At 40.8% G+C, this 26,364-nt stretch overlaps 1 protein-coding gene across 8 annotated transcripts in view; it reads right to left on the bottom strand.

The window, feature by feature from the left end:
- Positions 1-1,229: 1,229 nt before the first annotated feature.
- TPST1 (tyrosylprotein sulfotransferase 1) overlaps positions 1,230-26,364 on the bottom strand; it is a 147,136-nt gene continuing 122,001 nt past the window's right edge. For 6 of the 8 annotated variants that reach the window (XM_069757384.1, XM_069757385.1, XM_069757383.1 and 3 more), the window contains 4 exons: positions 25,514-25,564; positions 19,899-19,929; positions 6,225-6,262; positions 1,230-1,893 (listed from right to left, as the gene is read on the bottom strand). In XM_069757384.1, the coding sequence (XP_069613485.1) occupies positions 19,900-19,929; positions 25,514-25,564 (81 nt within the window). In that variant the 3' untranslated portion in view covers positions 1,230-1,893; positions 6,225-6,262; position 19,899. The remainder of the gene's footprint in view (positions 1,894-6,224; positions 6,263-19,898; positions 19,930-25,513; positions 25,565-26,364) is intronic. The other 2 variants (XM_069757386.1, XM_069757387.1) reach the window with 1 other exon arrangement.

Here is a 26,364-nt window from a genome sequence, read left to right as displayed (position 1 = left end):
GCCTGGACATTCCCATCTTGTTTGTACTTGCGTATACTTGTTTGTACAGAATAACGAGGAACTTTCAGGTATCTTGAAATTGTACCCAAGGATGAGCCAGACTTGTGCCAGTTCACAATTCTCTTCCTGATATCTCGGCTGATTTCTTTAGACTTTCCCATGATGCTACACAAAGAAGCAGTGTTTCAGGTGTGCATTAAAATACATCAACAGGTGTGTTTGTAATTAACTCAGATGTTGCCAAAAAAAATATCACAAGCTTCCAAACACGACATCATCATATGGGGAGTCCAGTAATCTTAGTGTATGTAAACTTTTGACTTTGCAGTAAGTAATAAAAACGCCTTAAAACATTCTCTCTCTCTCTCTCTCTCATCATTCTGGCATTTGGCAAATATTAGTAATTATGGTAATCTTAATTGACCTAAAAAGGGAAAGGTTTATTCTGATTTCATGTAAGATATTGGGAAAAACATGCATTTGTGTCTTTTTATAGTATATGTAAACTTCTGGTTTCAACTGTACGTACCCAAATGGTGGCAAAAAAAAACAACAGACACAAACCTACTGCATAAACTTGACTAGGTGAGTAATCAGGAAACATGAAAGAGAATAGAGCATGCGAACTGAGTGTCCGTGTGAAAAAAGTGATCATCTGAACATCCCGATTGAATATTGGTTATTGTGCTATACAATGTTAACTCTGACAGCATAGGTTTGTATAATAGGTTCGTCTTAACGAGCCCTTAGGCCACGTTCACTTCTTGTGGCCATGCGTCATTTTGTTTTACAAACACTCTTGTCGCATTTTTGTATTATCGCAATGAAACAATGCTTTCTTGCAGCATTAGAGGCAAAAAAAACACGCAAAATGTTAATGTAGCCTTATAATGGACAGGTTTTCTGTAAGAGAATGGACTTTGTTACATTTTCAACTTGGGGAAAACCTGTCTCTTCTGTGAATAGATCTATCAGGTTAGTATAATCGGAGTGCATTATTTTAATATCCGCCAGATAAGACCCTATTTGCGCTGATCATTCCTGCAGTTTTTTTGTTAACCTGGAAAAATAGTGAAATTAAATCAATATATGCCCTGACTCTTACAATTATAAAAAAAACCAATTTCTTTATAAATAAAATGAAACTTTCATATATTAAAAGTGAATAGTTTCCTATGGATGAAGTAAACATTAGTATTATTTCATCTTATTGAAAGACTACTTGCAAGTTAGTTTAAATAAATGGGGATTTATTCTGTTTATTCGAATCCCATATACCAAAGATGAAAAAATAACATACATATTTGTGTGTTTTTTATTTTAATACCATTCTACAGTGATCGTATCCATTAAATTTCCAGTTTGATAGTACAATACTATTTAATTTGTCATGCTTGCAGTGAAATGTATCCCATATAAAACCCACCAGGCTTAGAACATAGAGCTATGATTCTCGTAATCGAACATGTATACAATACACATAATTACACTGCTGGTGAGAAACAAGTGCATGTGTCCAAGCCTCAGAGTATATACACATAATATATACTTTCAAACAATGTGTCAAATTCTATGTTACATTAAAAAAAAATCACAGCATTGCAATGTTGATAGGCCACACAGTGATAGGAGTAATCAGATCGTGATTTTGAAAAATTTTTTTGTTTTATTTATTTTTTTTACTTAAAAACATAATACAGCTGGTAAATACAGTACTACACCACTGCCAGAGTGAGGATCCAGCTATAAGAAAGTGCCATTAATTGTGAAGGATGAATCTGTGTCCTTGGGGAGACACACGGAGACTGGGAATGGCGCAGCCAACATACATATCAGAATTTGCTTGAAGTGCGGAGATGATCATTGGTCCGTTGGTTTGTCAGGTGACAGCGCCTGTGTGGACATTACACAAAATAGAAGACTTTAGGATATACTACATTTTGGTTCTGCCTGTGCTCTTAGCAATACTATGAATCATAGCTATTCTTTTCTAATGTTCCCAGCTGACTCCGCAGAAGAAAAAAAAACAACAGTATTTTATTACAAGATGGTAGAAGCCACAGGAATGGTAAGAAATAGTTTTCTGATAGCATAATCTCCAAAATGATTTCCCTTATACTTAACTACTAGCTATTGAACCCTTTCTACACCCAGTTGGCCAGCATTTTTATTGGTACATTTATACAGTGTCTTCAATAAAATGGCGCCGCTGATCGAGGTATGCGCACATGCCGACTCCGATGCAATTTTATGAATGTACTACATACATACATACATACACATAGAGTGGGATGTAAAGGTGTAGGTACCCCTGGTTAAAATTACTGTTATTGTGAAGACAGTTGAAGATGAAATGATCTAAAAAAAAAAAAAAAAAGGCCTAGAGCAAAAATGACACATTCTTTGAACTTTAGGCAAAAAAAAACAAAAACATATTTTCATCTTTTACATTTTAAAAAATACAAAAAAAAGGAAAATGGGCCAATGCAAAAGTTTGGCCACCCTGCATGGTCAGTAACTACTAGCACCCCCTTTTGAAAGTATGACAGCTTGTAAACACTTTTGTAGCCAGCCAAGATGCCTCCAATTCTTATTTGAGTGATTTTCATCCATTTTTCCTTGGAAAATTCTTCCAGTTCTGTGAGATTCCTGAGTCATCTTGCATGCACTGCTATTTTGAGGCCTAGCCACAGATTTTCAATGATGTTCAGATAAGAGGACTGTGAGGGCTATTATAAACCTTCAGCTTGCGCCTTTTAAGGTAGTCTGTTGTGGATTTTGACATGTGTTTATGATTATTATCTATTTGCAGAAGCCATCCTCTTTTCAAATGCAGCTTTTTTTTTTTTTTAGAGTATTAGGTTTGCATCAAGAATTTGTTGAAATTTATTTGAATCCATTCTTCCCTCTACTAGTGAAATGTTCCCCGTGCCATTGGTAGCAACACAACCCCAAAGCATCATTGATCCATCCCCACGCTTAATGGTTGGCGAGATGTTCTTTTCCTGAAATTCTGTGTCCTTTTATCTCCACACATACCTTTGATCATTGTGGCCAAAGAGTTCTATTTTAACCTCATCGTTTCATAGCACTAGTTTCTAAAATGCAAAAGACTGACTATCACTTCCAAACAGAAGACAGGATTGTACAGGTGCAAACTAAGATTAGCCATTTCCATATATAATCAACAAATAAAGATGCATTCTGTAGCACAATAGCATAAAAAATATGAATTGCAGTACTGCTCTAGAAAATAGGAAAACTTGAGAACACGCATAAATTGGCCAATTCATGTACACCTAGCAACTGACCACTCCACCCTTCAGCCTCTGGTGGATTTAATCATAGCCAGATCCTCTCTACCCACATAAATACAGGCTTCAGCCTAAGAGAGGATTCAGATTAGAAAAATCGCCTTATTGTGGCTGCAGGGTACACATGAATTGCCCAATTTATGCCCTAAGCATTCCCAATTTTTCCTATTTTCTAGAGCAGAAATGCAATTCATATTTCAGATATTTCATATTTTCATGCTATAGCGCTAGAGAGTGCTACTTTATTTGTTGGTTATGTATGCAGATGGCTACTTTAGTCTGCACCTGTACACACCTTTCTTCTGTTTGGAAGGGACAGTCAGTCTTTTTGTTATTTGTATACATAGGCTCTCCGACTGAGCACTCCACCCATCAGCCTCTGGCAGTTTTAAACATAGCAGGATCCTATCTACCCACATAAATGCAAGCTTCAGCCTAGGAGAGGATTCACATGAGATAGGTTGCCAGCAGGGAGAATCGCCTTATCGCGGCTGCTGGGTATAAAAGAATTGGTCAATTTATGTGCTAAGTATTCTCAATTTTTCCTATTTTCTAGAGCAGTAAATGCAATTTATATTTCATGTTTTCATGCTATAGTGCTACAGAGTGCAACTTTATTTGCTCATTTACAAAATGCATCAGGCTTGTTAGATGTTCTTCTGCATACTTTTGACGTTTAATTTTATGGTGAGGACACATGAGAGGTTTTCTTCTGATGACTCTTCCATGAAAGCCATAGTTGTGCAGGTGTCTATGAACAGTAGAACAATTTACCACAACTTCAGAGTCTTCTAAATCTCTCTGAAGATCTTTCACAGATAAATGGGGGTTCTGATTGACAGTCATCTTGTGTTTCTTCCATTTTCTAATAATTGTGACAACAGTTGTTGCTTTCTTACCAAGCTGCTTACCTATTGTCCTGTAGCCCATCATAGCCTTGTGGTAATGAGTGCAGAGTAGGAGGGTTTTTTTAAAGAAAAATTGACAGGTCTGTGAGAGTCAGAATTCTTGCTGGTTGGTAGGTGATCAGATACTTATTTCATGCAATAAAATGGTATTTAATTATTTAAATGGAACCTGTCACCCCCCCACCAGGCGTTTTTAACTAAAAGAGTCACCTTGTGCAGCACTAATGCTGCATTCTGTCAAGGTGGCTCTTTTAGTTGGGGTCCTTTCCAACGCTGAACTATTCGTTTTTATAATTTGCCCCTCATACCTGTAGTCTGTCTGTGGGACATGTATTTTCCCCCCGGACACAAACGCCTCCCAGCCATCCCTCAGCCCCTCCATGCGCCGGGCGCCGCCTCCTCTGCAGTCATTAACGTCCCTGGCGCCTTAACCTCCAATCAGCCCAGGAAGAACATTAGGATAGATTTCCAGCATAAGAAGATCGCCTTGTCGTTGGCTGCAGGGCATGCATGAATTGGCCAAATTATGAGCGAAGAATCTTAATTTTTTCCTATTTTCTAGAGTAGGCAAGCAATTCAAATTTAATATATTTAATGTTTACATTCTTTAGCTTTAAAAAATACAGAGTGCAACTTTATTTGTTGGGTCCAACAGGAAAATCCCCCAAACATACTTCAAGAAGCACCCAGAAAAGGATGGAAATGAAGCGTTGGAGAGTTCTGAAGTTGCTAGCTATGAGTCCAGATCTAAATCCCATTGAACACCCATCGAGAGATCTTAAAATTGCTGTTGCGAGATGGCACCCTAAAATATGACAGACCTGCAGCAGTTTGCAAAATAAGAGTGGTCCAAAATTCCAATTGAGAGGTTTAAGAAGCTTGTTGATGGTTATAGGAAGCGATTGATTGCGGTTCTCTATTCCAAAGGGTGTGCAACTAAATATTAAGTTAAGGGTGCCAACAATTTTGGCACTTTTGAAATTATGTCCAATTTATCTTTAGTGCTCTGCTTTTGTGTTGTTCCAATACAAACAAAGGAAATGTGGAACTGAAAATTTTCTGAGAGAAATACATCATTTTCTAGAACAATTTCAGACATGATATACACACACACACACACACACACACACATATCTCCGAACAACATTAACAGTGTACTGACCAGATATTGCATAAATGACTTGGTGGAGTTGAATAATGAAAGCTACACTTGTTATGAAGTTATAACGCAATTACAAATTCAGAGTAGTGCAGAAGCTTTCTGCTGCAGCAAGCTGCCACCTATTCGGCAACGATCAGTGGCAGAAAAAGCTAAACGATTTAAGCACATTTAGGATCACTTTCCACACGGCCAGGTTTTTTTAGAGGTAGGAGATAATCTACTTGGAACTCTCTGCCGTATGAAGTTGTAATGAGTGATTCATTACTTAAAATTAAGAGGGGACTGGATGCCTTTCTGGAAAAGTATAATGTTACAGGTTATATACACTAGATTCCTTGATAGGGCGTTGATCCAGGGAACTAGTCTGATTGCCGTATGTGGAGTCGGGAAGGAATTTTTTTCCCCAATGTGGAGCTTACTATTTGCCACATGGTTTTTTTTTGCCTTCCTCTGGATCAACATGTTAGGGCATGTTAGGTTAGGCTATGGGTTGAACCAGTTGGACTTAAAGTCTTCCTTCAACCTTAATAACTATGTTACTATGTTACTTTCCAAATGCAGTATAGGAACAAGATTTTTTGCTTAATAAACAAAGTTTAAAGTGAGGGGATCCCAACCCAAAAAGAGAGAATATGACAAACCTCCATTTGGCATTTGTCTTTTTCTAGGTCTTTATCGGTCTATAATAAGAAATACAGTAATGTACTGGTAAAGCCCTAACTGCAAGAATAAGTCTCCGCAGATGCTAAACAATGCACACTAGTTATTAATCCCAGTCTGCATGTGTTTTATGGGACTACTCATCAAAGGAAAGGGATGTTTTTTTAGCTGAGTTCTTACCTTGACAGAGTACGGCTCGGCTACTTTACGGCTTCAGTCTGTAAAACATAAAGGGACTCGTGTTTACACATATGTTTCTTGTGAGAAGTTAAGATTTGTTAATGTTATAAAAAATTTTTTAAAAAAAGCATGCACTGTGAAGCATTAGCAGTCACAAGCCGATAGGAAACACATTACTGCTGCTGTAGAATGGGACTAATAGGATGGATTGGATATTCTTCTATGTTCTTTTGGTAATAAACTAGTAACAATCACACAAAAAAAGGCTCCTTTGGTATTGCGCTATCCTAGGGATCCAGATATTCAGGAATAAGGGAGTGATAGTATACACACCAACAAAACCAGCAAAAATAATTTAAGCTCATGTCTCCTAATTGTCAATACATGAGGGGTTGTCTATTACTTAGATATTGATGACCTATTCTTAGGATCAGCATCAGATCAGCGTGGGTCTGACACACTATACCATCTATCAGTTGTTTGTAGCTTCCATGTCAACCAGAAGTACACAGTGTATGGGGCAGGAGCAGCACACCTCCATATACTGTTCTCTGGTTCTTCTGCTCAGCGTATAGCCACTTCATATACAGTCATGGCCAAAAGTATTGACACCCCTGCAATTCTGTCAGATAATACTCATTTTCTTCCTGAAAATGATTGCAATCACAAATTATTTGGTATTATCTTCATTTAATTTGTCTTAAATGAAAAAACACAAAAAGAATTGTCCTAAAGCCATATTGGATATAATTCCACACCAAACATAAAAAAGGGGGTGGACAAAAGTATTGGCACTATTCGAAAAATCATGTGATGCTTCTCTACTTTGTGTAATTAACAGCACCTGTAACTTCCCTGTGGCACCTAACAGGTGTTGGCAATAACTAAATTACACTTGCAGCCAGTTGACATGGATTAAAGTTGACTCAACCTCTGTCCTGTGTCCTTGTGTGTACCACATTGAGCATGGAGAAAAGAAAGAAGACCAAAGAACTGTCTGAGGACTTGAGAGACCAAATTGTGAGGAAGCATGAGCAATCTCAAGGCTACAAGTCCATCTCCAAAGACCTGAATGTTCCTGTGTCTACCGTGCGCAGTGTCATCAAGAAGTTTAAAGCCCATGGCACTGTGGCTAACCTCCCTAGATGTGGAAGGAAAAGAAAAATTGACAAGAGATTTCAATGCAAGATTGTGCGGATGTTGGATAAAGAACCTCGACTAACATCCAAACAAGTTCAAGCTGCCCTGCAGTCCAAGGGTACAACAGTGTCAACCCGTACTATCCGTCGGCGTCTGTATGGTAGGAGACCCAGGAAGACCCCACTTCTTACCCCGAGACATAAAAAAGCCAAGCTCGAGTTTGCCAAGACTTACTTGAAAAAGCCTAAAACGTTTTGGAAGAATGTTCTCTGGTCAGATGAGACAAAAGTAGAGCTTTTTGGGCAAAGGCATCAACATAGAGTTTACAGGAGAAAAAAAAGAGGCATTCAAAGAAAAGAACACGGTCCCTACGGTCAAACATGGCGGAGGTTCCCTGATGTTTTGGGGTTGCTTTGCTGCCTCTGGCACTGGACTGCTTGACCTTGTGCATGGCATTATGAAGTCTGAAGACTACTAACACATTTTGCAGCATAATGTAGGGCCCAGTGTGAGAAAGCTGGGTCTCCCTCAGATGTCATGGGTCTTCCAGCAGGACAATGACCCAAAGCACACTTCAAAAAGCACTAGAAAATGGTTTGAGAGAAAGCACTGGAGACTTCTAAGGTGGCCAGCAATGAGTCCAGACCTGAATCCCATAGAACACCTGTGGAGAGATCTAAAAATGTCAGTTTGGAGAAGGCACCCTTCAAATATCAGGGACCTGGAGCAGTTTGCCAAAGAAGAATGGTCTAAAATTCCAGCAGAGCATTGTAAGAAACTCATTGATGGTTACCGGAAGCGGATGGTCGCAGTTATTTTGGCTAAAGGTTGTGCAACCAAGTATTAGGCTGAGGGTGCCAATACTTTTGTCTGGCCCATTTTTGGAGTTCTGTGTGAAATGATCAGTGTTTTGCTTTTTGCTTCATTCTCTTTTCTGTTTTTTCATTTAAGACAAATTAAATGAAGATAATAATACCAAATAATTTGTTTGAAATCAGTTTCAGGAAGAAACTGAGTATTATCTGACAGAATTGCAGGGGTGTCAATACTTTTGTCCATGACTGTAGGTGATTAAAGGGGTCCAACACATGGCACAACCTCTTTTCTGGTCTAAAATTTATGTTTGTGTGTACATGAAACCAGACAGTGAAATAAAAGCTAAAGAATCATAAACTCTACTTTTCTAATTACAGTAATTTCCAATATTGTACAGGTGACCCACATGTTCAATAAAGTGACAGTATGCCAAGAAATATGTATGAAAGGCAGACAATTTTGAGAACATTTCTGGCCAGCCAAGAACTTTACAACCATTCAGAATTTAGGACCCCTTCCTGGACAGGTTTTATTGCATAGTTTACATAGAATGGCGATGCAACTACAGAATGTCTTTATCAATAATTCATTTAAATCTTCTTTAGTGCCCTGTCGACTTCAGGACTGTGGCTAGTCACAATGATAAACCAACATAGTTTTACAGGGTGCAAACCAGAACACAGGATTATTTTATCTACTCTGTCAGATACAGTCATGCCCGAAAGTGCTTGCACCTTTGAAATTATTTCAAAAGATTAATTATTTCTCCCAGAAAATAATTGCAATTACACCAACACCAAGCATCACATACAGGAGGGGTAGATCAATTGGTGATAGGTTGATGCATAGTCTCTACCAAAAACCCCAAAAAGCAGGCACGTGGCTAGATAGAAAACCAATGGGTTTCTTTAAATGTGGAAACTGCTCTAGATGTCGGTGTATGATGCAATGTAAATGGTTCTCTAGCGCGGCCAATGGAAAACGATTCTTCATAAGGGATTTTGGCAATTGTAGGTCCTCGGGGGTGGTTTATAAAGCTAACTGTTCATACCCCCTGGACTATGTCGGAAAAACCGGTAGGGAACTAAGAACCAGGAGTGGTGAGCATTTGGGGGATATTAGAAACAAGCGGGATACCCCGATTGCCCGTCATGTCAATGATGTACATGGTGGGTGTCTGGAAGAGATCTCCTTCTGCATGATTGAATTATTAAGACCTAGGCCAAGGGGAGGAGACTTGGATAAAGCCAATCTGAAGCGTGAGGCGGAATGGATTTTTAGAATGAGATCAGTGTCACCGTGGGGGCTAAATGAATGCCTTACATATACCTGCTTTATGTAAAACACATATTCTCTTTTTTCTATGTGCCATTTTTACATCTTGGATGGACGATGTATTCTTTCCTGTTTCCATAGGCCTTGTTGTGGGACCCTGTTTCGGAACCCATTCCCTAATCTTGATTTTATATCAAGTGCCAATTATGGTTAACTTATCTTGATTATTATTTTTTTCGTTAAAAATTTGTGATGGCTCGGATACCTAATTTATATGCCATTAGAAGACTAATGAGGCATAATATCTGCCTCTATCGGACATGACAGCAGTAGGAATTTTCGTTCTAACATGCAATAAATAATTGATATAAGAAGTAGTAGAGAGTAAATGATTCCCTACCTTCTATTATAGCCATCTGCTTGGTTCATTATATATATTTAATCTGTAAGTGAGCGTACATAGCAAGAGATATAAAGGGAATTACCAACCTACAGTGGGGCAAAAAAGTATTTAGTCAGTCAGCAATAGTGCAAGTTCCACCACTTAAAAAGATGAGAGGCGTCTGTAATTTACATCATAGGTAGACCTCAACTATGGGAGACAAACTGAGAAAAAAAAAATCCAGAAAATCACATTGTCTGTTTTTTTAACATTTTATTTGCATATTATGGTGGAAAATAAGTATTTGGTCAGAAACAAACAATCAAGATTTCTGGCTCTCACAGACCTGTAACTTCTTCTTTAAGAGTCTCCTCTTTCCTCCACTCATTACCTGTAGTAATGGCACCTGTTTAAACTTGTTATCAGTATAAAAAGACACCTGTGCACACCCTCAAACAGTCTGACTCCAAACTCCACTATGGTGAAGACCAAAGAGCTGTCAAAGGACACCAGAAACAAAATTGTAGCCCTGCACCAGGCTGGGAAGACTGAATCTGCAATAGCCAACCAGCTTGGAGTGAAGAAATCAACAGTGGGAGCAATAATTAGAAAATGGAAGACATACAAGACCACTGATAATCTCCCTCGATCTGGGGCTCAACGCAAAATCCCACCCCGTGGGGTCAGAATGATCACAAGAACGGTGAGCAAAAATCCCAGAACCACGCGGGGGGACCTAGTGAATGAACTGCAGAGAGCTGGGACCAATGTAACAAGGCCTACCATAAGTAACACACTACGCCACCATGGACTCAGATCCTGCAGTGCCAGACGTGTCTCACTGCTTAAGCCAGTACATGTCCGGGCCTGTCTGAAGTTTGCTAGAGAGCATTTGGATGATCCAGAGGAGTTTTGGGAGAATGTCCTATGGTCTGATGAAACCAAACTGGAACTGTTTGGTAGAAACACAACTTGTCGTGTTTGGAGGAAAAAGAATACTGAGTTGCATCCATCAAACAAGATACCTACTGTAAAGCATGGTGGTGGAAACATCATGCTTTGGGGCTGTTTCTCTGCAAAGGGGCCAAGACGACTGATACGGGTACATGAAAGAATGAATGGGGCCATGTATCATGAGATTTTGAGTGCAAACCTCCTTCCATCAGCAAGGGCATTGAAGATGAAACGTGGCTGGGTCTTTCAACATGACAATGATCCAAAGCACACCGCCAGGGCAACGAAGGAGTGGCTTCGTAAGAAGCATTTCAAGGTCCTGGAGTGGCTTAGCCAGTCTCCAAATCTCAACCCTATAGAAAACCTTTGGAGGGAGTTGAAAGTCCGTGTTGCCAAGCGAAAAGCCAAAAACATCACTGCTCTAGAGGAGATCTGCATGGAGGAATGGGCCAACGTACCAACAACAGTGTGTGGCAACCTTGTGAAGACTTACAGAAAACGTTTGACCTCTGTCATTGCCAACAAAGGATATATTACAAAGTATTGAGATGAAATTTTGTTTCTGACCAAATACTTTTTTTCCACCATAATATGCAAATAAAATGTTAAAAAAACAGACAATGTAACATAGTTACAAATGTGATTTTCTGGATTTTTTTTTCTCAGTTTGTCTCCCATAGTTGAGGTCTACCTATGATGTAAATTACAGACGCCTCTCAACTTTTTAAGTGGTGGAACTTGCACTATTGCTGACTGACTAAATACTTTTTTGCCCCACTGTATGTAGAAACAAGTTACCCCTATCAGCACAATTCAGCTGTACTATGATATCTGCTACTGTCTCTCATTATCTTAATACTATATACATGTCAGAGAATTTATCATGATATTGTGTTATATATATCAATGACTGGGCGTTTAATAAACAAGAGGTTACTTATAGATAAGCACTTATAGGTGCCTTCTGGGAGAAGCGAAGTCTCCCTAAGCTAGAAGATCGTTGGGTACAGCCGGGACCAGCTGCTTCGAAAGCATCACCAAACCAGGGATTCAAGCTTCAGGAGGCTAATTTGCATATTCCAGGTGCCTTCTGGGAGAAGCGAAGTCTCCCTAAGCTAGAAGATCGTTGGGTACAGCCGGGACCAGCTGCTTCGAAAGCATCACCAAACCAGGGATTCAAGCTTCAGGAGGCTAATTTGCATATTCCAGGTGCCTTCTGGGAGAAGCGAAGTCTCCCTAAGCTAGAAGATCGTTGGGTACAGCCGGGACCAGCTGCTTCGAAAGCATCACCAAACCAGGGATTCAAGCTTCAGGAGGCTAATTTGCATATTCCAGGTGCCTTCTGGGAGAAGCGAAGTCTCCCTAAGCTAGAAGATCGTTGGGTACAGCCGGGACCAGCTGCTTCGAAAGCATCACCAAACCAGGGATTCAAGCTTCAGGAGGCTAATTTGCATATTCCAGGTGCCTTCTGGGAGAAGCGAAGTCTCCCTAAGCTAGAAGATCGTTGGGTACAGCCGGGACCAGCTGCTTCGAAAGCATCACCAAACCAGGGATTCAAGCTTCAGGAGGCTAATTTGCATATTCCAGGTGCCTTCTGGGAGAAGCGAAGTCTCCCTAAGCTAGAAGATCGTTGGGTACAGCCGGGACCAGCTGCTTCGAAAGCATCACCAAACCGCGCGCCGTAAGGTTTTTGCCTGTAGGACATTATTGCAAGAGAGCTTGGCTGAGTAGATTACACAAGAAGGAAAACACACAGCAAGTCAGCAGGATCTAGGAGCAACATGGCAGATGTGACAACCTACATGGTGAGCTGCAGCATGTGCTACATGTTCACAGATCGACCAGAAGAAGAATCCAATTTCACCTGTCAGAAGTGTAGACTAGTGGCCCTTTTAGAAGAAAAGGTGCGGGGTCTGGAAGAAAGAATAGCAACTTTGAAACTCATCAAAGAGAATGAAGACTTTCTAGACAGAACAGAAGCATCTCTACTGGTCACAGAAGGTGCAAAAAGTGTCAGAGAACCTCCAAAAGCAGATGAGTGGAAGCATGTGACCAAAAGAAGCAAGAAGACCATGGAGAAATCACCAACCACACAACTGAAGAACCGATATCAAATCTTTGTAGAGGATGAAGATGGCACACCTAAGGATGAAGCAATACCAGCAAGCAAAAAAGAAAAGGGCACACAGCAACAAGTGACAGCAAAAAGTACAGCCAAGAAGCAACGAAGAGTGGTGGTGGTGGGAGACTCACTACTGAGAGGCACCGAAGCAGCCATCTGCAGACCGGACATAACTGCAAGAGAAGTATGCTGCCTTCCAGGTGCGATGATCAAGGATGTGACCGATAGGATACCAAAGCTCTTCAGCTCCAAGGACGTCCACCCATTTCTTCTGATACATGTTGGCACCAATGACACGGCAAGGAAGGACCTACTGACAATCTGCAAGGACTTTGAAGAGTTGGGGAAGAAAGTAAAGGAACTGGATGCACAGGTAGTTTTTTCTTCTATCCTTCCAGTAGACGGGCATGGCACCAGGAGATGGAACAGGATCCTTGATGCAAACAACTGGCTAAGACGATGGTGCAGACAACAAGGATTTGGATTCCTGGACCACGGTGTGAATTACTGGTATGATGGACTCCTCGCCAGAGATGGACTACACCTCAACAAACCTGGGAAACAGACATTCGCCAGAAGACTCGCTACACTCATCAGGAGGGCGTTAAACTAGAAGAAGAGGGGACGGGAAGAAAAACATTAGACTCGAACAAAGACGACCCAGGAAAACATACTCAGAAGGGAGGTAAGAACATTTCTAAAACAATCCACAGCGAGGAGATTGGAACAAAACAAAATCCTCTAAACTGCATGCTCGCAAACGCCAGAAGCCTGACAAACAAGATGGAAGAACTAGAAGCAGAAATATCTACAGGTAACTTTGACATAGTGGGAATAACCGAGACATGGTTAGATGAAAGCTATGACTGGGCAGTTAACTTACAGGGTTACAGTCTGTTTAGAAAGGATCGTAAAAATCGGAGAGGAGGAGGGGTTTGTCTCTATGTAAAGTCTTGTCTAAAGTCCACTTTAAGGGAGGATATTAGCGAAGGGAATGAGGATGTCGAGTCCATATGGGTTGAAATTCATGGAGGGAAAAATGGTAACAAAATTCTCATTGGGGTCTGTTACAAACCCCCAAATATAACAGAAAGCATGGAAAGTCTACTTCTAAAGCAGATAGATGAAGCTGCAACCCATAATGAGGTCCTGGTTATGGGGGACTTTAACTACCCGGATATTAACTGGGAAACAGAAACCTGTGAAACCCATAAAGGCAACAGGTTTCTGCTAATAACCAAGAAAAATTATCTTTCACAATTGGTGCAGAATCCAACCAGAGGAGCAGCACTTTTAGACCTAATACTATCTAATAGACCTGACAGAATAACAAATCTGCAGGTGGTCGGGCATCTAGGAAATAGCGACCACAATATTGTGCAGTTTCACCTGTCTTTCACTAGGGGGACTTGTCAGGGAGTCACAAAAACATTGAACTTTAGGAAGGCAAAGTTTGAACAGCTTAGAGATGCCCTTAATCTGGTAGACTGGGACAATATCCTCAGAAATAAGAATACAGATAATAAATGGGAAATGTTTAAGAACATCCTAAATAGGCAGTGTAAGCGGTTTATACCTTGTGGGAATAAAAGGACTAGAAATAGGAAAAACCCAATGTGGCTAAACAAAGAAGTAAGACAGGCAATTAACAGTAAAAAGAAAGCATTTGCACTACTAAAGCAGGATGGCACCATTGAAGCTCTAAAAAACTATAGGGAGAAAAATACTTTATCTAAAAAACTAATTAAAGCTGCCAAAAAGGAAACAGAGAAGCACATTGCTAAGGAGAGTAAAACTAATCCCAAACTGTTCTTCAACTATATCAATAGTAAAAGAATAAAAACTGAAAATGTAGGCCCCTTAAAAAATAGTGAGGAAAGAATGGTTGTAGATGACGAGGAAAAAGCTAACATATTAAACACCTTCTTCTCCACGGTATTCACGGTGGAAAATGAAATGCTAGGTGAAATCCCAAGAAACAATGAAAACCCTATATTAAGGGTCACCAATCTAACCCAAGAAGAGGTGCGAAATCGGCTAAATAAGATTAAAATAGATAAATCTCCGGGTCCGGATGGCATACACCCACGAGTACTAAGAGAACTAAGTAATGTAATAGATAAACCATTATTTCTTATTTTTAGGGACTCTATAGTGACAGGGTCTGTTCCGCAGGATTGGCGCATAGCAAATGTGGTGCCAATATTCAAAAAGGGCTCTAAAAGTGAACCTGGAAATTATAGGCCAGTAAGTCTAACCTCTATTGTTGGTAAAATATTTGAAGGGTTTCTGAGGGATGTTATTCTGGATTATCTCAATGAGAATAACTGTTTAACTCCATATCAGCATGGGTTTATGAGAAATCGCTCCTGTCAAACCAATCTAATCAGTTTTTATGAAGAGGTAAGCTATAGGCTGGACCACGGTGAGTCATTGGACGTGGTATATCTCGATTTTTCCAAAGCGTTTGATACCGTGCCGCACAAGAGGTTGGTACACAAAATGAGAATGCTTGGTCTGGGGGAAAATGTGTGTAAATGGGTTAGTAACTGGCTTAGTGATAGAAAGCAGAGGGTGGTTATAAATGGTATAGTCTCTAACTGGGTCGCTGTGACCAGTGGGGTACCGCAGGGGTCAGTATTGGGACCTGTTCTCTTCAACATATTCATTAATGATCTGGTAGAAGGTTTACACAGTAAAATATCGATATTTGCAGATGATACAAAACTATGTAAAGCAGTTAATACAAGAGAAGATAGTATTCTGCTACAGATGGATCTGGATAAGTTGGAAACTTGGGCTGAAAGGTGGCAGATGAGGTTTAACAATGATAAATGTAAGGTTATACACATGGGAAGAAGGAATCAATGTCACCATTACACACTGAACGGGAAACCACTGGGTAAATCTGACAGGGAGAAGGACTTGGGGATCCTAGTTAATGATAAACTTACCTGGAGCAGCCAGTGCCAGGCAGCAGCTGCCAAGGCAAACAGGATCATGGGGTGCATTAAAAGAGGTCTGGATACACATGATGAGAGCATTATACTGCCTCTGTACAAATCCCTAGTTAGACCGCACATGGAGTACTGTGTCCAGTTTTGGGCACCGGTGCTCAGGAAGGATATAATGGAACTAGAGAGAGTACAAAGGAGGGCAACAAAATTAATAAAGGGGATGGGAGAACTACAATACCCAGATAGATTAGCGAAATTAGGATTATTTAGTCTAGAAAAAAGACGACTGAGGGGCGATCTAATAACCATGTATAAGTATATAAGGGGACAATACAAATATCTCGCTGAGGATCTGTTTATACCAAGGAAGGTGACGGGCACAAGGGGGCATTCTTTGCGTCTGGAGGAGAGAAGGTTTTTCCACCAACATAGAAGAGGATTCTTTACTGTTAGGGCAGTGAGAATCTGGAATTGCTTGCCTGAGGAGGTGGTCATGGCGAACTCAGTCGAGGGGTTCAAGAGAGGCCTGGATGTCTTCCTGGAGCAGAACAATATTGTATCATACAATTATTAGGTTCTGTAGAAGGACGTAGATCTGGGTATTTATTATGATGGAATATAGGCTGAACTGGATGGACAAATGTCTTTTTTCGGCCTTACTAACTATGTTACTATGTTACTATCTGCGCTTTAGATACCAGCGCTATATTCCTCTGCGACACATATCCTCTAAAGCTTAGTAATTAATATGACCCAGTATGCGCTCATTCACGCTTCGGATATGGGCGCTCTATTACATCGCTTCATATACTCTAGATGCCTAGCAACAAAGACATCTGGCGCATGCTCACTATGTCGCTCCAGGAAACTATACGCTGGAGCGCCTGTTGAATCTCTTGAAACAGGAAGTGCTGTTACATCCATCTTGGCAGCACAGGAGGCGGCTTGCGTTCCAGGCTGGAACGCATGGCGTATTTCCAGGTATCCGCTCCATCCTTTTCATCTTTAAGTTTGATCTTTGATCCCATACTACCACGCCATTTAGGAATAGGCTTGGATTTGTGGACATACATAGTAAACTAGTTCAGAAGAGACTACATTAATATAACACCCAATGCATTCTGGGAAAAGGGGTATGTTTCCAATGGTCGACCGTGATTGGTCCTTTGACTCCATCTTGGATTATTTAAACCGGCCCCTTATAGGTTTAGGCAGGTCTGTCTCCTCATCGTGACACCTCCTATCTATCAAGCTGGTTCCATATTGTGCCTCCTGATGAACCGCATGGACGGGGAAACGCATCGAGGCTGGAAGCCAAGTCTTGGGATAACACCCTTTTAATTATCCATCAATGTCCATTAATTGTATATCTATGTGTCCCTAGAGGAATCATGGTGGACGGTTGATTTCTGTTTGAACCAGGTTACTTGACTGGCTATATGACCACTCTCTTGTTTAGATGGGAAGGTACCATAATAGACATCTAGGATATATGGGCCTGATAGGATTTTTTTTGAGAAACCAGTACTCTGTGGATGGGGGTCAAAATTGTTTTACAATGACCTATTTCTTATAATAAGCACTATCCCTTCATCTCTTTATGCTGCTTATTGGTTTTCCCACCTATAGAAAACTAGGATTTATCAGGGCTAGTCGGGGACAGCCGCCGCGGAGTGGGGGCGCCAAATAATTATATCTAATTGGGTGCCAACCTCCACTGCCAGGTAGGGACAGCAGATAAGTATAGGGAATTGCTAGTTTATTGTTTAAGACCTTCTATATTTGTTATTTGGTATTGTCTGCACTGGGAAGGGTATTTTTAAACCAAGTTATTCTTTCATTAAAGTTTTTGACTTTTAAAGGGATTACATGTTTCACTGGAGGCATCAGCCAAGATAAAAATCTGTGCATTTGTCACCTCTAACTGCCGTTTTCCTTAAGCTCACTGCCGGGAAATCAATGGGTATAGGGGAGACTCTGCTCCTGTGTCACCACCAACATCTTGTTGAAGCCCACAGTTTCACCAGGACAACTCCTATTCCCTACAAACACAGCATTCCCCCTGTAGCAGCGACCGTGCCCCTCCTGTGACCCCGCTCCATAGCCACCACGCCATCCCCGGTAAGCTACCGTAAATTCGGACTATGAAACGGAGCCCCATTTTATTTTTTTTAAAAATATATATTTTCATCCCATAAATGTGGGGTTCTGTCATGGGTTTACCATGGCAGAGAGGAGCCAGAAGACCTCAGCATCTGATTTCTCCAACTCCTGCACTGATTAGAAGCACTTCACCTTCATATTACATTCCTGTAGAATGGAAGCCCGCAAGGGCAGGGTCCTCTTCCCTCTGTACCAGTCTGTCATTGTTAGTTTGTTTACTGTAAGTGATATTTGTATTTGGATGTAACCCTTTCTCATGTACAGCACCATGGAATTAATGGTGCTATATAAATAAATAATAAGAATATTAAACAGTGTAAATTTCTTTTAGCAGTGCAGGGGTTAATCTGCTCAGTTGAGAGGTCCTGGAACCTTTCCAGGGTTAAGGCTCTCAGCTGTACACTGTTAGCCCCTCCCATCTCCTATATAATCTGGGCCCTGGCTACCACTCATTGTCAAAATTAGCTTATGCTGCATGGCTGGAGGTTGTTCGTGGTTGTTATTAGAGAAGGCATTTGGTGGATTTATCTGTTGGTAGGTTTTGAGCGTGTGGTAGTTCCCTTTCTTATCCTACTTTCTCACCCTCCATTCCCAAATGCATTCCTCTGTCCTAAGTGTAAGTATACTTGTATGTTTGGTATTTTTTGTTACCCCTGTTTGTATTACCTTGTTAGTCTGGTACAGTACTACTCCCCTCTTCTCTGGGTGGGGCAAGGGTACAGGCTGAGGGCGGATTCAGTAGCTAAGGTAAGGTACGTGGCCCTGGATCTTCACCATCAGAAATAATCTGGGGAACAGGGGGAGCTAGGGCGCCCCTAGCATTAGGGACAGGAAAGGAGCCCCTGGTCCCGGGACACCCGACAACAGAGTCCTGACAGGTGCAGGCATCTTATGGTCCGGTGCGCCCTATAGTCCGCATAATACAGTATGTCCAATTTGCCATTTTTTCTCTTTTTTTTGTTGTTCCATTACACACAAGGGAAATAAACATGTGCATAACAAAACATGTCTAATTGCAATCATTTTTTGGGAGAAATACTTCATTTCATAGAACAATTTCCAGGGTGTCAATACTTTCAGCCATGAATATAGTCTTTCTTACATATCAGTATTTATGGATAGATGACCAGACATACTGGTCTAGGTTTTACAGTCAAAAACCTCCAAATTTAATTAATTTTTAGGAAATATTCAGACACTGCTAGTGCTGTAGGCTGCTAGATCTGAAGAATAGCCAATGTGTCAAAGCTATGAATAGTGAGCAGGAGCAAAACCAAATTAAACAGCTGACCATTTTCATGGCCTTTAGTATTTTTCAAATGTCAAATGACACACAGTGATGCAGAAGGGAGAAAATAGTAGTACATAAAGGACAGATTGCTGCTTCTCAAACCTTGAGGTCAGCTTTTTGGTGAGGAGGAAGTGGTAGTTTTGACAAACGTGATCATGTGCAGAGCAGGGCTTATTCTGGCCGCACCAACTTCTGGTTTAGTAGCATAACTGCCTTTTTTGAGCCTGTTAGAATATTATACTATGTTCAGAGACCAAATGAATAATATATTTTTAATTGTTTACTTGATTTGTGAGATACAGGTGTCAAAACGTTCTGGTTAATGCAATCCCCATATAAAAAGTTTGAGAAGCACTGAGATAGATCACTTTCTATTTGGACAAACGGCATGTGCCTTTCCCTACCAATCAAGGCATTGAATAAAAAAAAAAAAGGAAGGTAGGTGGAATGATGACATGCAGAATTTCCAGCCTTATAGGCCACAATACGAAGAAGACATGAGCCGCCCAGAAATAAGAGTGCTACAGCCTCGAGCGTGAATGAAATGCAATAGTCCAAGAAGGTATGATCTTGCCTCAAGAATTTCCTTTCCGAGTCTTCTTTGGCTAAAAACACAAAAAACACTACATTGTTTCTTTCTACAATCCCAATTCAAAAATGTTGGGAAGCAGTGAATAAGGTAGTGAAAACAAGAATGCAATGATTTGCAAATCTCTTATAGCCATATACATACATATATCTGTATATATAAAATCACAACAGAACACATCAGAAGTTAAACATTTGATATTTTGCTATTTTATTTGAAAACATTAACTACGGTAATTTAGAAATTGATGGCAGCAACACATCTCAAAATAGTTGGGACAGGGCCATGTCCACTATTGTGTGGTACCCCTCTTAGTCTGTAAACATCTAGGAAGTGAGACCAATTGCTGGATGTTGGAAGAGTAATGTTGTCCCATTCCTGTCTGATGTAGGATTCTAGCTGCTCAACAGTCCTGGGTCTTTGTCACATTTACGGTAGTTTTTTCTGATGGATGCAGTATGTGGTTTAGAATCGTCATGCTGAAAAATGACAGGACTTCCTTGAAGTAGACATTGTCTGGATGAAAGCATACTAGTTTTTTTATTATTTTTAATAGAATACTTATTTTTAACATTACATCTTTTTACTATTGATGCTGCATAGGCAGCATCAATAGTAAAAACTTGGTCACACAGGGTTAATAGCAGTTACGGAGTGTGTTACCCGTGGCATAACGCGGTCCGTTACCGCTGGCATTAACCCTGTATGAGCGGTAACCGGAGGGGAGTATAGAGCGGGCGCTGACTGCGGGGAGTATGGAGCGGACGCCGGGGACACTGACTGCGCCGCGGGGAGTATGGAGCGGGGAGTATGGAGCGGGCGCCGGGGACACTGACTGCGCCGCGGGGAGTATGGAGCGACGCCGGGGACACTGACTGCGCTGCAGGGAGAACGGAGCAGCGCCGGGGACACTGACTGCGCCGCGGGGAGTATGGAGCGGCATCGGGGACACTGACTGCGCCGCGGGGAGTATGGAGCGGCATCGAGGACACTGACTGCGCCGCGGGGAGTATGGAGCGGCGCCGGGGACACTGACTGCGCCACGGAGAGTATGGAGCGACGCCGGGGACACTGACTGCAGGGAGTATGGAGCGGCCATTTTCTTCCGGTCTGTGCCCGTCGCTGATTGGTCGTGGCTGTTTTGCCGTGACCAATCAGCGATTTGGATTTCCAGGACAGACAGAGGACGCGACCAATGAATATCCGTGACAGACAGACAGACAGAAGGACAGATGGAAGTGACCCTTAGACAATTATATAGTAGATAAAAATATGGCTATAAGAAATCTTAAAATAATTACATTTCACACAGCGTCCCAACTTTTTTGGGGAAAGTGGGGTTGTATTTTAGTCATTGAAAAGCTCTAATAAGAGCAAGAGACAAGTGCCCTAAAATGTTTTCTTCTAGAATAGAAATGTAGTGGAGGAGACACCACAATATAACCGCATTCTGCTTCACAGTTATCATACCATATGGATTTTTACATGAACTCTGCACTTGTATTAAAAGACTTCCTCTCATGAATACAATATTTTTTATCTTCTTCTGGCAGAATATTGTATTGCCAAGAACCAATACATCATCGCCCACTTTGTTCCTTATTTAAATACTGGAACCTTTTGTGTGAAAGATTCTTAATGAAAGGGCAATGTACCATTCCATACTTGCTACGAAACCTTACAGTCAAATTCTTTTCAGCCTTTAAAACTTGTACTTACAGATAAAGGGCTAATTTTCTTTAAGAAAACATTAAATGAGATTAAAAAAAAGATCTATAGGGACAAAAAAAATATATAAAATCACAAGTGAGGTGTTTTCATTGCTTTTTATTGCATTTTTTAAAGACTGGACTTTTACAGATGTGGCAATTTTCTTTTTTTTTAATGGGAGAAAAAAAATGGTAATTCAATTATTTTTACATAATTTTTAGTTTACTTTTTTAAACCCTTTGATCCTTTATTTTTTAGTTTACTGTTTTGTCTTCAAACTCGAATTGCATGAATGATTATAATATACACTGCAATACAACAGTATTGCAATATATAGTTAAAATCATAGTCTCTCATGACGCTCAGCCTGAGGTTCAGCTTCAAAGGAGTGCCAAGATGGCATTAACAGGGCCTTCAGCAGGCTGCCATGTTAACACATCAGAGCTTTGTGATCACTTGTGCACTGGCAATTACACCATTTCAATGCTGCTGTCAGTAATTGACTCCGCGGTAATTAAATGGCTAACAGCAGCGATCAGAGCGCAGTTCCGCCAGCTGCTGTATTTGGAATAAAGACCGTTCTAGTTCAATTTTTAGCCTTTACTAACTTTACAAAATTCACATTCCATAATCCCCAGTGCGGAGACAGTGAGGTTTTGGACTTAATTCAGCTGGTCTTTTAACATTTTTAGAAAAACACTGCTGCCAAAATTAAGAGTGATTCATTACTAGAACTTTAAATAGGAACTAGGGCCAGCTTATGGTTTACAGAAAGTGCTCAGTGAGCTCTTCGTATAGGTGGAAACACATGACTTCTGCCTGAGTGTGAACAATCTAGATCTCTCTATGGGAAAACATGGCAGAAGGTTAATGTTGATAAATGTAGAGTAACGCCCTAGGTTGCAGTAATCATATTGTTTTACACGCGTTGTATAGAAATATACTAGGGACTCCAGAACAGGACTGGGGTATTCTGGATTTAAGTACGGTAAGTTACGCAGCGGTACTCAATGTCAGGAAGGAGCTGCACAAGAAAAACAAGATTTTAGGGTGTATAAAAATAGAGATAAATCCTGTGATGCTAATGTATTATTACCCCTCTATAAATCCTTTGTGAGGCCACATGGGATTGGAATATGGCATTCAGTAGAGTCAGATCAAAGGCAGGTAGTAGATTATTACAAGGCATGGAAAGCTTCTCATATGATAAGAGGTTGGAAAAGTTGGGCTTGTTTAGCTTAGAAAAAAGACATCTCAGAGGAGATCTCATTTACATGTATAATTATATGTGTGATCAGTACAAGGGACTGGCACATGACTTAAGGTACCGTCACACTAAGCGACGCTGCAGCGATACCGACAACGATGTTGATCGCTGCAGCGTCGCTGTTTGGTCGCTGGAGAGCTGTCACACAGACAGCTCTCCAGCGACCAACGATCCCGAAGTCCCCGGGTAACCAGGGTAAACATCGGGTTACTAAGCGCAGGGCCGCGCTTAGTAACCCGATGTTTACCCTGGTTACCGTTGTAAATTTAAAAAAACAAACACTACATACTTACATTCCCGGTGTCTGGTCAGGTCCCTCGCCTTCAGCTTCCAGCACTGACTGAGCGCTGGCCGTAAAGTACAGCGGTGACGTCACCGCTGTGCTGTGCTTTACGGCTGGCCGGCGCTCACCAGTCAGTGCAGGAAGCTGAAGGCGAGGGACATGACCAGACACCGGGGATGTAAGTATGTAGTGTTTGTTTTTACATTTACAACGGTAACCAGGGTAAACATCGGGTTACTAAGCGCGGCCCTGGGCTTAGTAACCCGATATTTACCCTGGTTACCAGTGAAGACATCGCTACACACGCCGATTCAGCGATGTCTGCGGGAGATCCAGCGACAAAATAAAGTGCTGGACTTTCCCCAGCGACCAACGATCTCCCAGCAGGGGCCTGATCGTTGGTCGCTGCCACACATAACGATTTAGTTAACGATATCGTTGCTACGTCACAAAAAGCAACAATATCGTTAACGATATCGTTCAGTGTGACGGTACCTTTATTCCTTCCAAAGACCATACTGAGGATCAGGGGGCACTCATTACGGGTGGAAGAAAGGCAATTCCATGAGACTGACATTCTCTTCTGCAAGAGGTAGTGTTGGCAGATACTATAACAGCATTTAAAAAATGGCTGGATGCCTTTCTTGCACCAAATGGCGTTGTGGGTTTTAAAGAATGTACCAATAGAGAATGTATAACTGGTGACGAAAGGTTGAAGTTGATAGATACATGGCTTTTTTTCCAACCTATGTAACTACATAACTATGTATGTTTCCAGATTGTTTAAATATATAGCATTAAGCTACAAATTAATGGGAAACGGTTAACTGGATTACGAACTATAAAAAAATCACCATCACATTACAGGCCTGTTTACCAGATCTACCAGCATTCTTTTAGTTTGGGCTCGTGCAGACGGCTGTAAATTCTCTCATCTGAGAAAATCGGGCCAATTACGTAAGTTACATTCTGATCAGAGTTTGATTAGAGTGTCAGCATAGTGTGTGACGAATCTCTCGGATGAGAGAACCAGAGCACTGTGAGGAGAAGACGGAGAACAAAATTTCCCTATCTTCCCCACAGTATCAAAACTCAGACTACACTCTCGTCATCCAAGTGGAGTCCGATGATTTCCACGCTTATTAACTTGCATGGTCAAACACGATCCGAAACACTTGAACCGATAATACGGCTGTCTGCACCTACTCTTATGCTAATAATGAATAGTGGATGAAATTGATTTTTAAGAGTTCATTTAGAGCAGATAAACTTTTCAACGTTGAACAATGCATTCGTAACTCATGACTAGGAAACCATGTCAGACAATTGTTTATACAGGATGAGAATGGTGAATTAAATGGTTGAATAGCGATACTGAATACCGTGCACTGTGTTCACACACAATACATAACATCGAATATCATGCAGCGTGTTCACACGGACAGTAACCCTAACCCTATCTAGGACTTGAATTTCCACTATTTTGTTGGTCAAATCTTTGAATGAACGAATGATCAATCTCCATTTACATTACACAATTTTTGAAAGTCAAACGAGATTTTTTTTTCCACTCGCCTAAACGATTTCATGCGCGATGAACGAGCATTTCTGTATACATCGTTAAGTCACTCAACCCGTTCACATTACACAAATATTCTGAACGATCAGTTGGCATTGTTAGAAACTGATGGATTATCGGCCAATGTAAATGCCCCTTAAGGCAGCCAAAACTGCCAATTTCATCCGGACCACTTGGCTATGTGTATTACTGCCTTCTGAATGTTCTCTAACAGATAAGGTTGGGTGAAATTTAACTCACTCAATCCTTTTGTTCTCAGGCAGACAGGCTGCCGGCAGAGGAGTCTAGCAGCAGCTTACACTTTTCCTTGCTGAAAACACCCGAGCCCACAGAAAAAGAATGCGTCAACGAGAAGCTGGGAGAAATATTGATTATGCATGGCCGCCTTTAGAGTAGGTCATTAGAGGGTGCCCATTTTACTGCAAAGCTTAATTTTCACTCATTTGGCTTTTACACAAATACACCGAAAAAATGTAATGATCACAAAGTGTGAATATACCCAAACACTTACTAAGGTGTTATAAACTGTCAACGGGCAATTAAACGGGTTGGCTAGTACTGTTTTGTTGAGGGCATATCTTTAGAATTCGCCATCAAGATCTGATAGGTGGATGTGGCACACCGGACACCCCCCACCCCCGCCCACCCCTCATCGATCACCTGTTACTGGCAATAGACAGCAGTTCTCACATGTTGCCAACACAAAACCTTTATACAACCGACCATACAGCCTGGGATAGAAGTGTAAAAGTTAATGGTACCTGGGGCATCTCTTTCAGGAAGTCCGGAAGTTGGAATTCACCTTTGTAGACCTTAAAGACAAAACAAATTATGACTATACGTATAACCATTAACCCCTTCACCCCGAAGCCTGTTTTCACCTAAGTGACAGGGCCAATTTTTACAATTCTGACCACTGTCACTTTATGAGGTAATAACTCTGAAACGCTTCAACGGATCCTGGCGATTCTGACATTGTTTTCTCGTGACATATTGTACTTCATGATAGTGGTAAAATTTATTTGATATTACCTTCGTTTCTTTGTGAAAAAAACGGAAATTTGGCGAAAATTTTGAAAATTTTGCAATTTTCAAACTTTGAATTTTTATACCCTTGCATTAGAGACTCATATCGCACAAATTAGTTAATAAATAACATTTCCCACATGTCTACTTTACATCAGCAACATTTTGGAACCAATTTTTTTTTCCTTAGGGAGTTATAAGGGTTAAAAGTTAAACAGCGATTTCTCATTTTTTCAACAACTTTTATAAAACCATTTTTTGTAGGGACCACATCATATTTGAAGTCACTTTGAGAGGCTTATAGGATTTAAAATACCCAAAAGTGACACCATTCTAAAAACTATACCCCCCGAGGTACTCAAAACCACATTCAAGAAGTTTATTAACCCTTCAGGTGCTTCACAGGAATTAACGGACTGTGGAAGGAAAAAAATAACATTTAACTTTTTTTTTCCACATAATGATCTTTTAGCAACATTTTTTTTATTTTCACAAGGGTAAAAGAAGAAAATGGACCACGAAAGTTGTTGTGCAATTCCTTCTGAATACACTGATACCCCATATGTGGGAGAAAACCACTGTCTGG

Source organism: Ranitomeya imitator, chromosome 3 (genome assembly GCF_032444005.1).
Source record: "Ranitomeya imitator isolate aRanImi1 chromosome 3, aRanImi1.pri, whole genome shotgun sequence".
Classification (NCBI taxonomy): Eukaryota; Metazoa; Chordata; class Amphibia; order Anura; family Dendrobatidae; genus Ranitomeya; species Ranitomeya imitator.
The sequence above is the reverse complement of the archived record's forward strand: the minus strand, read 5'-3'. Positions and strand labels throughout refer to the sequence as shown.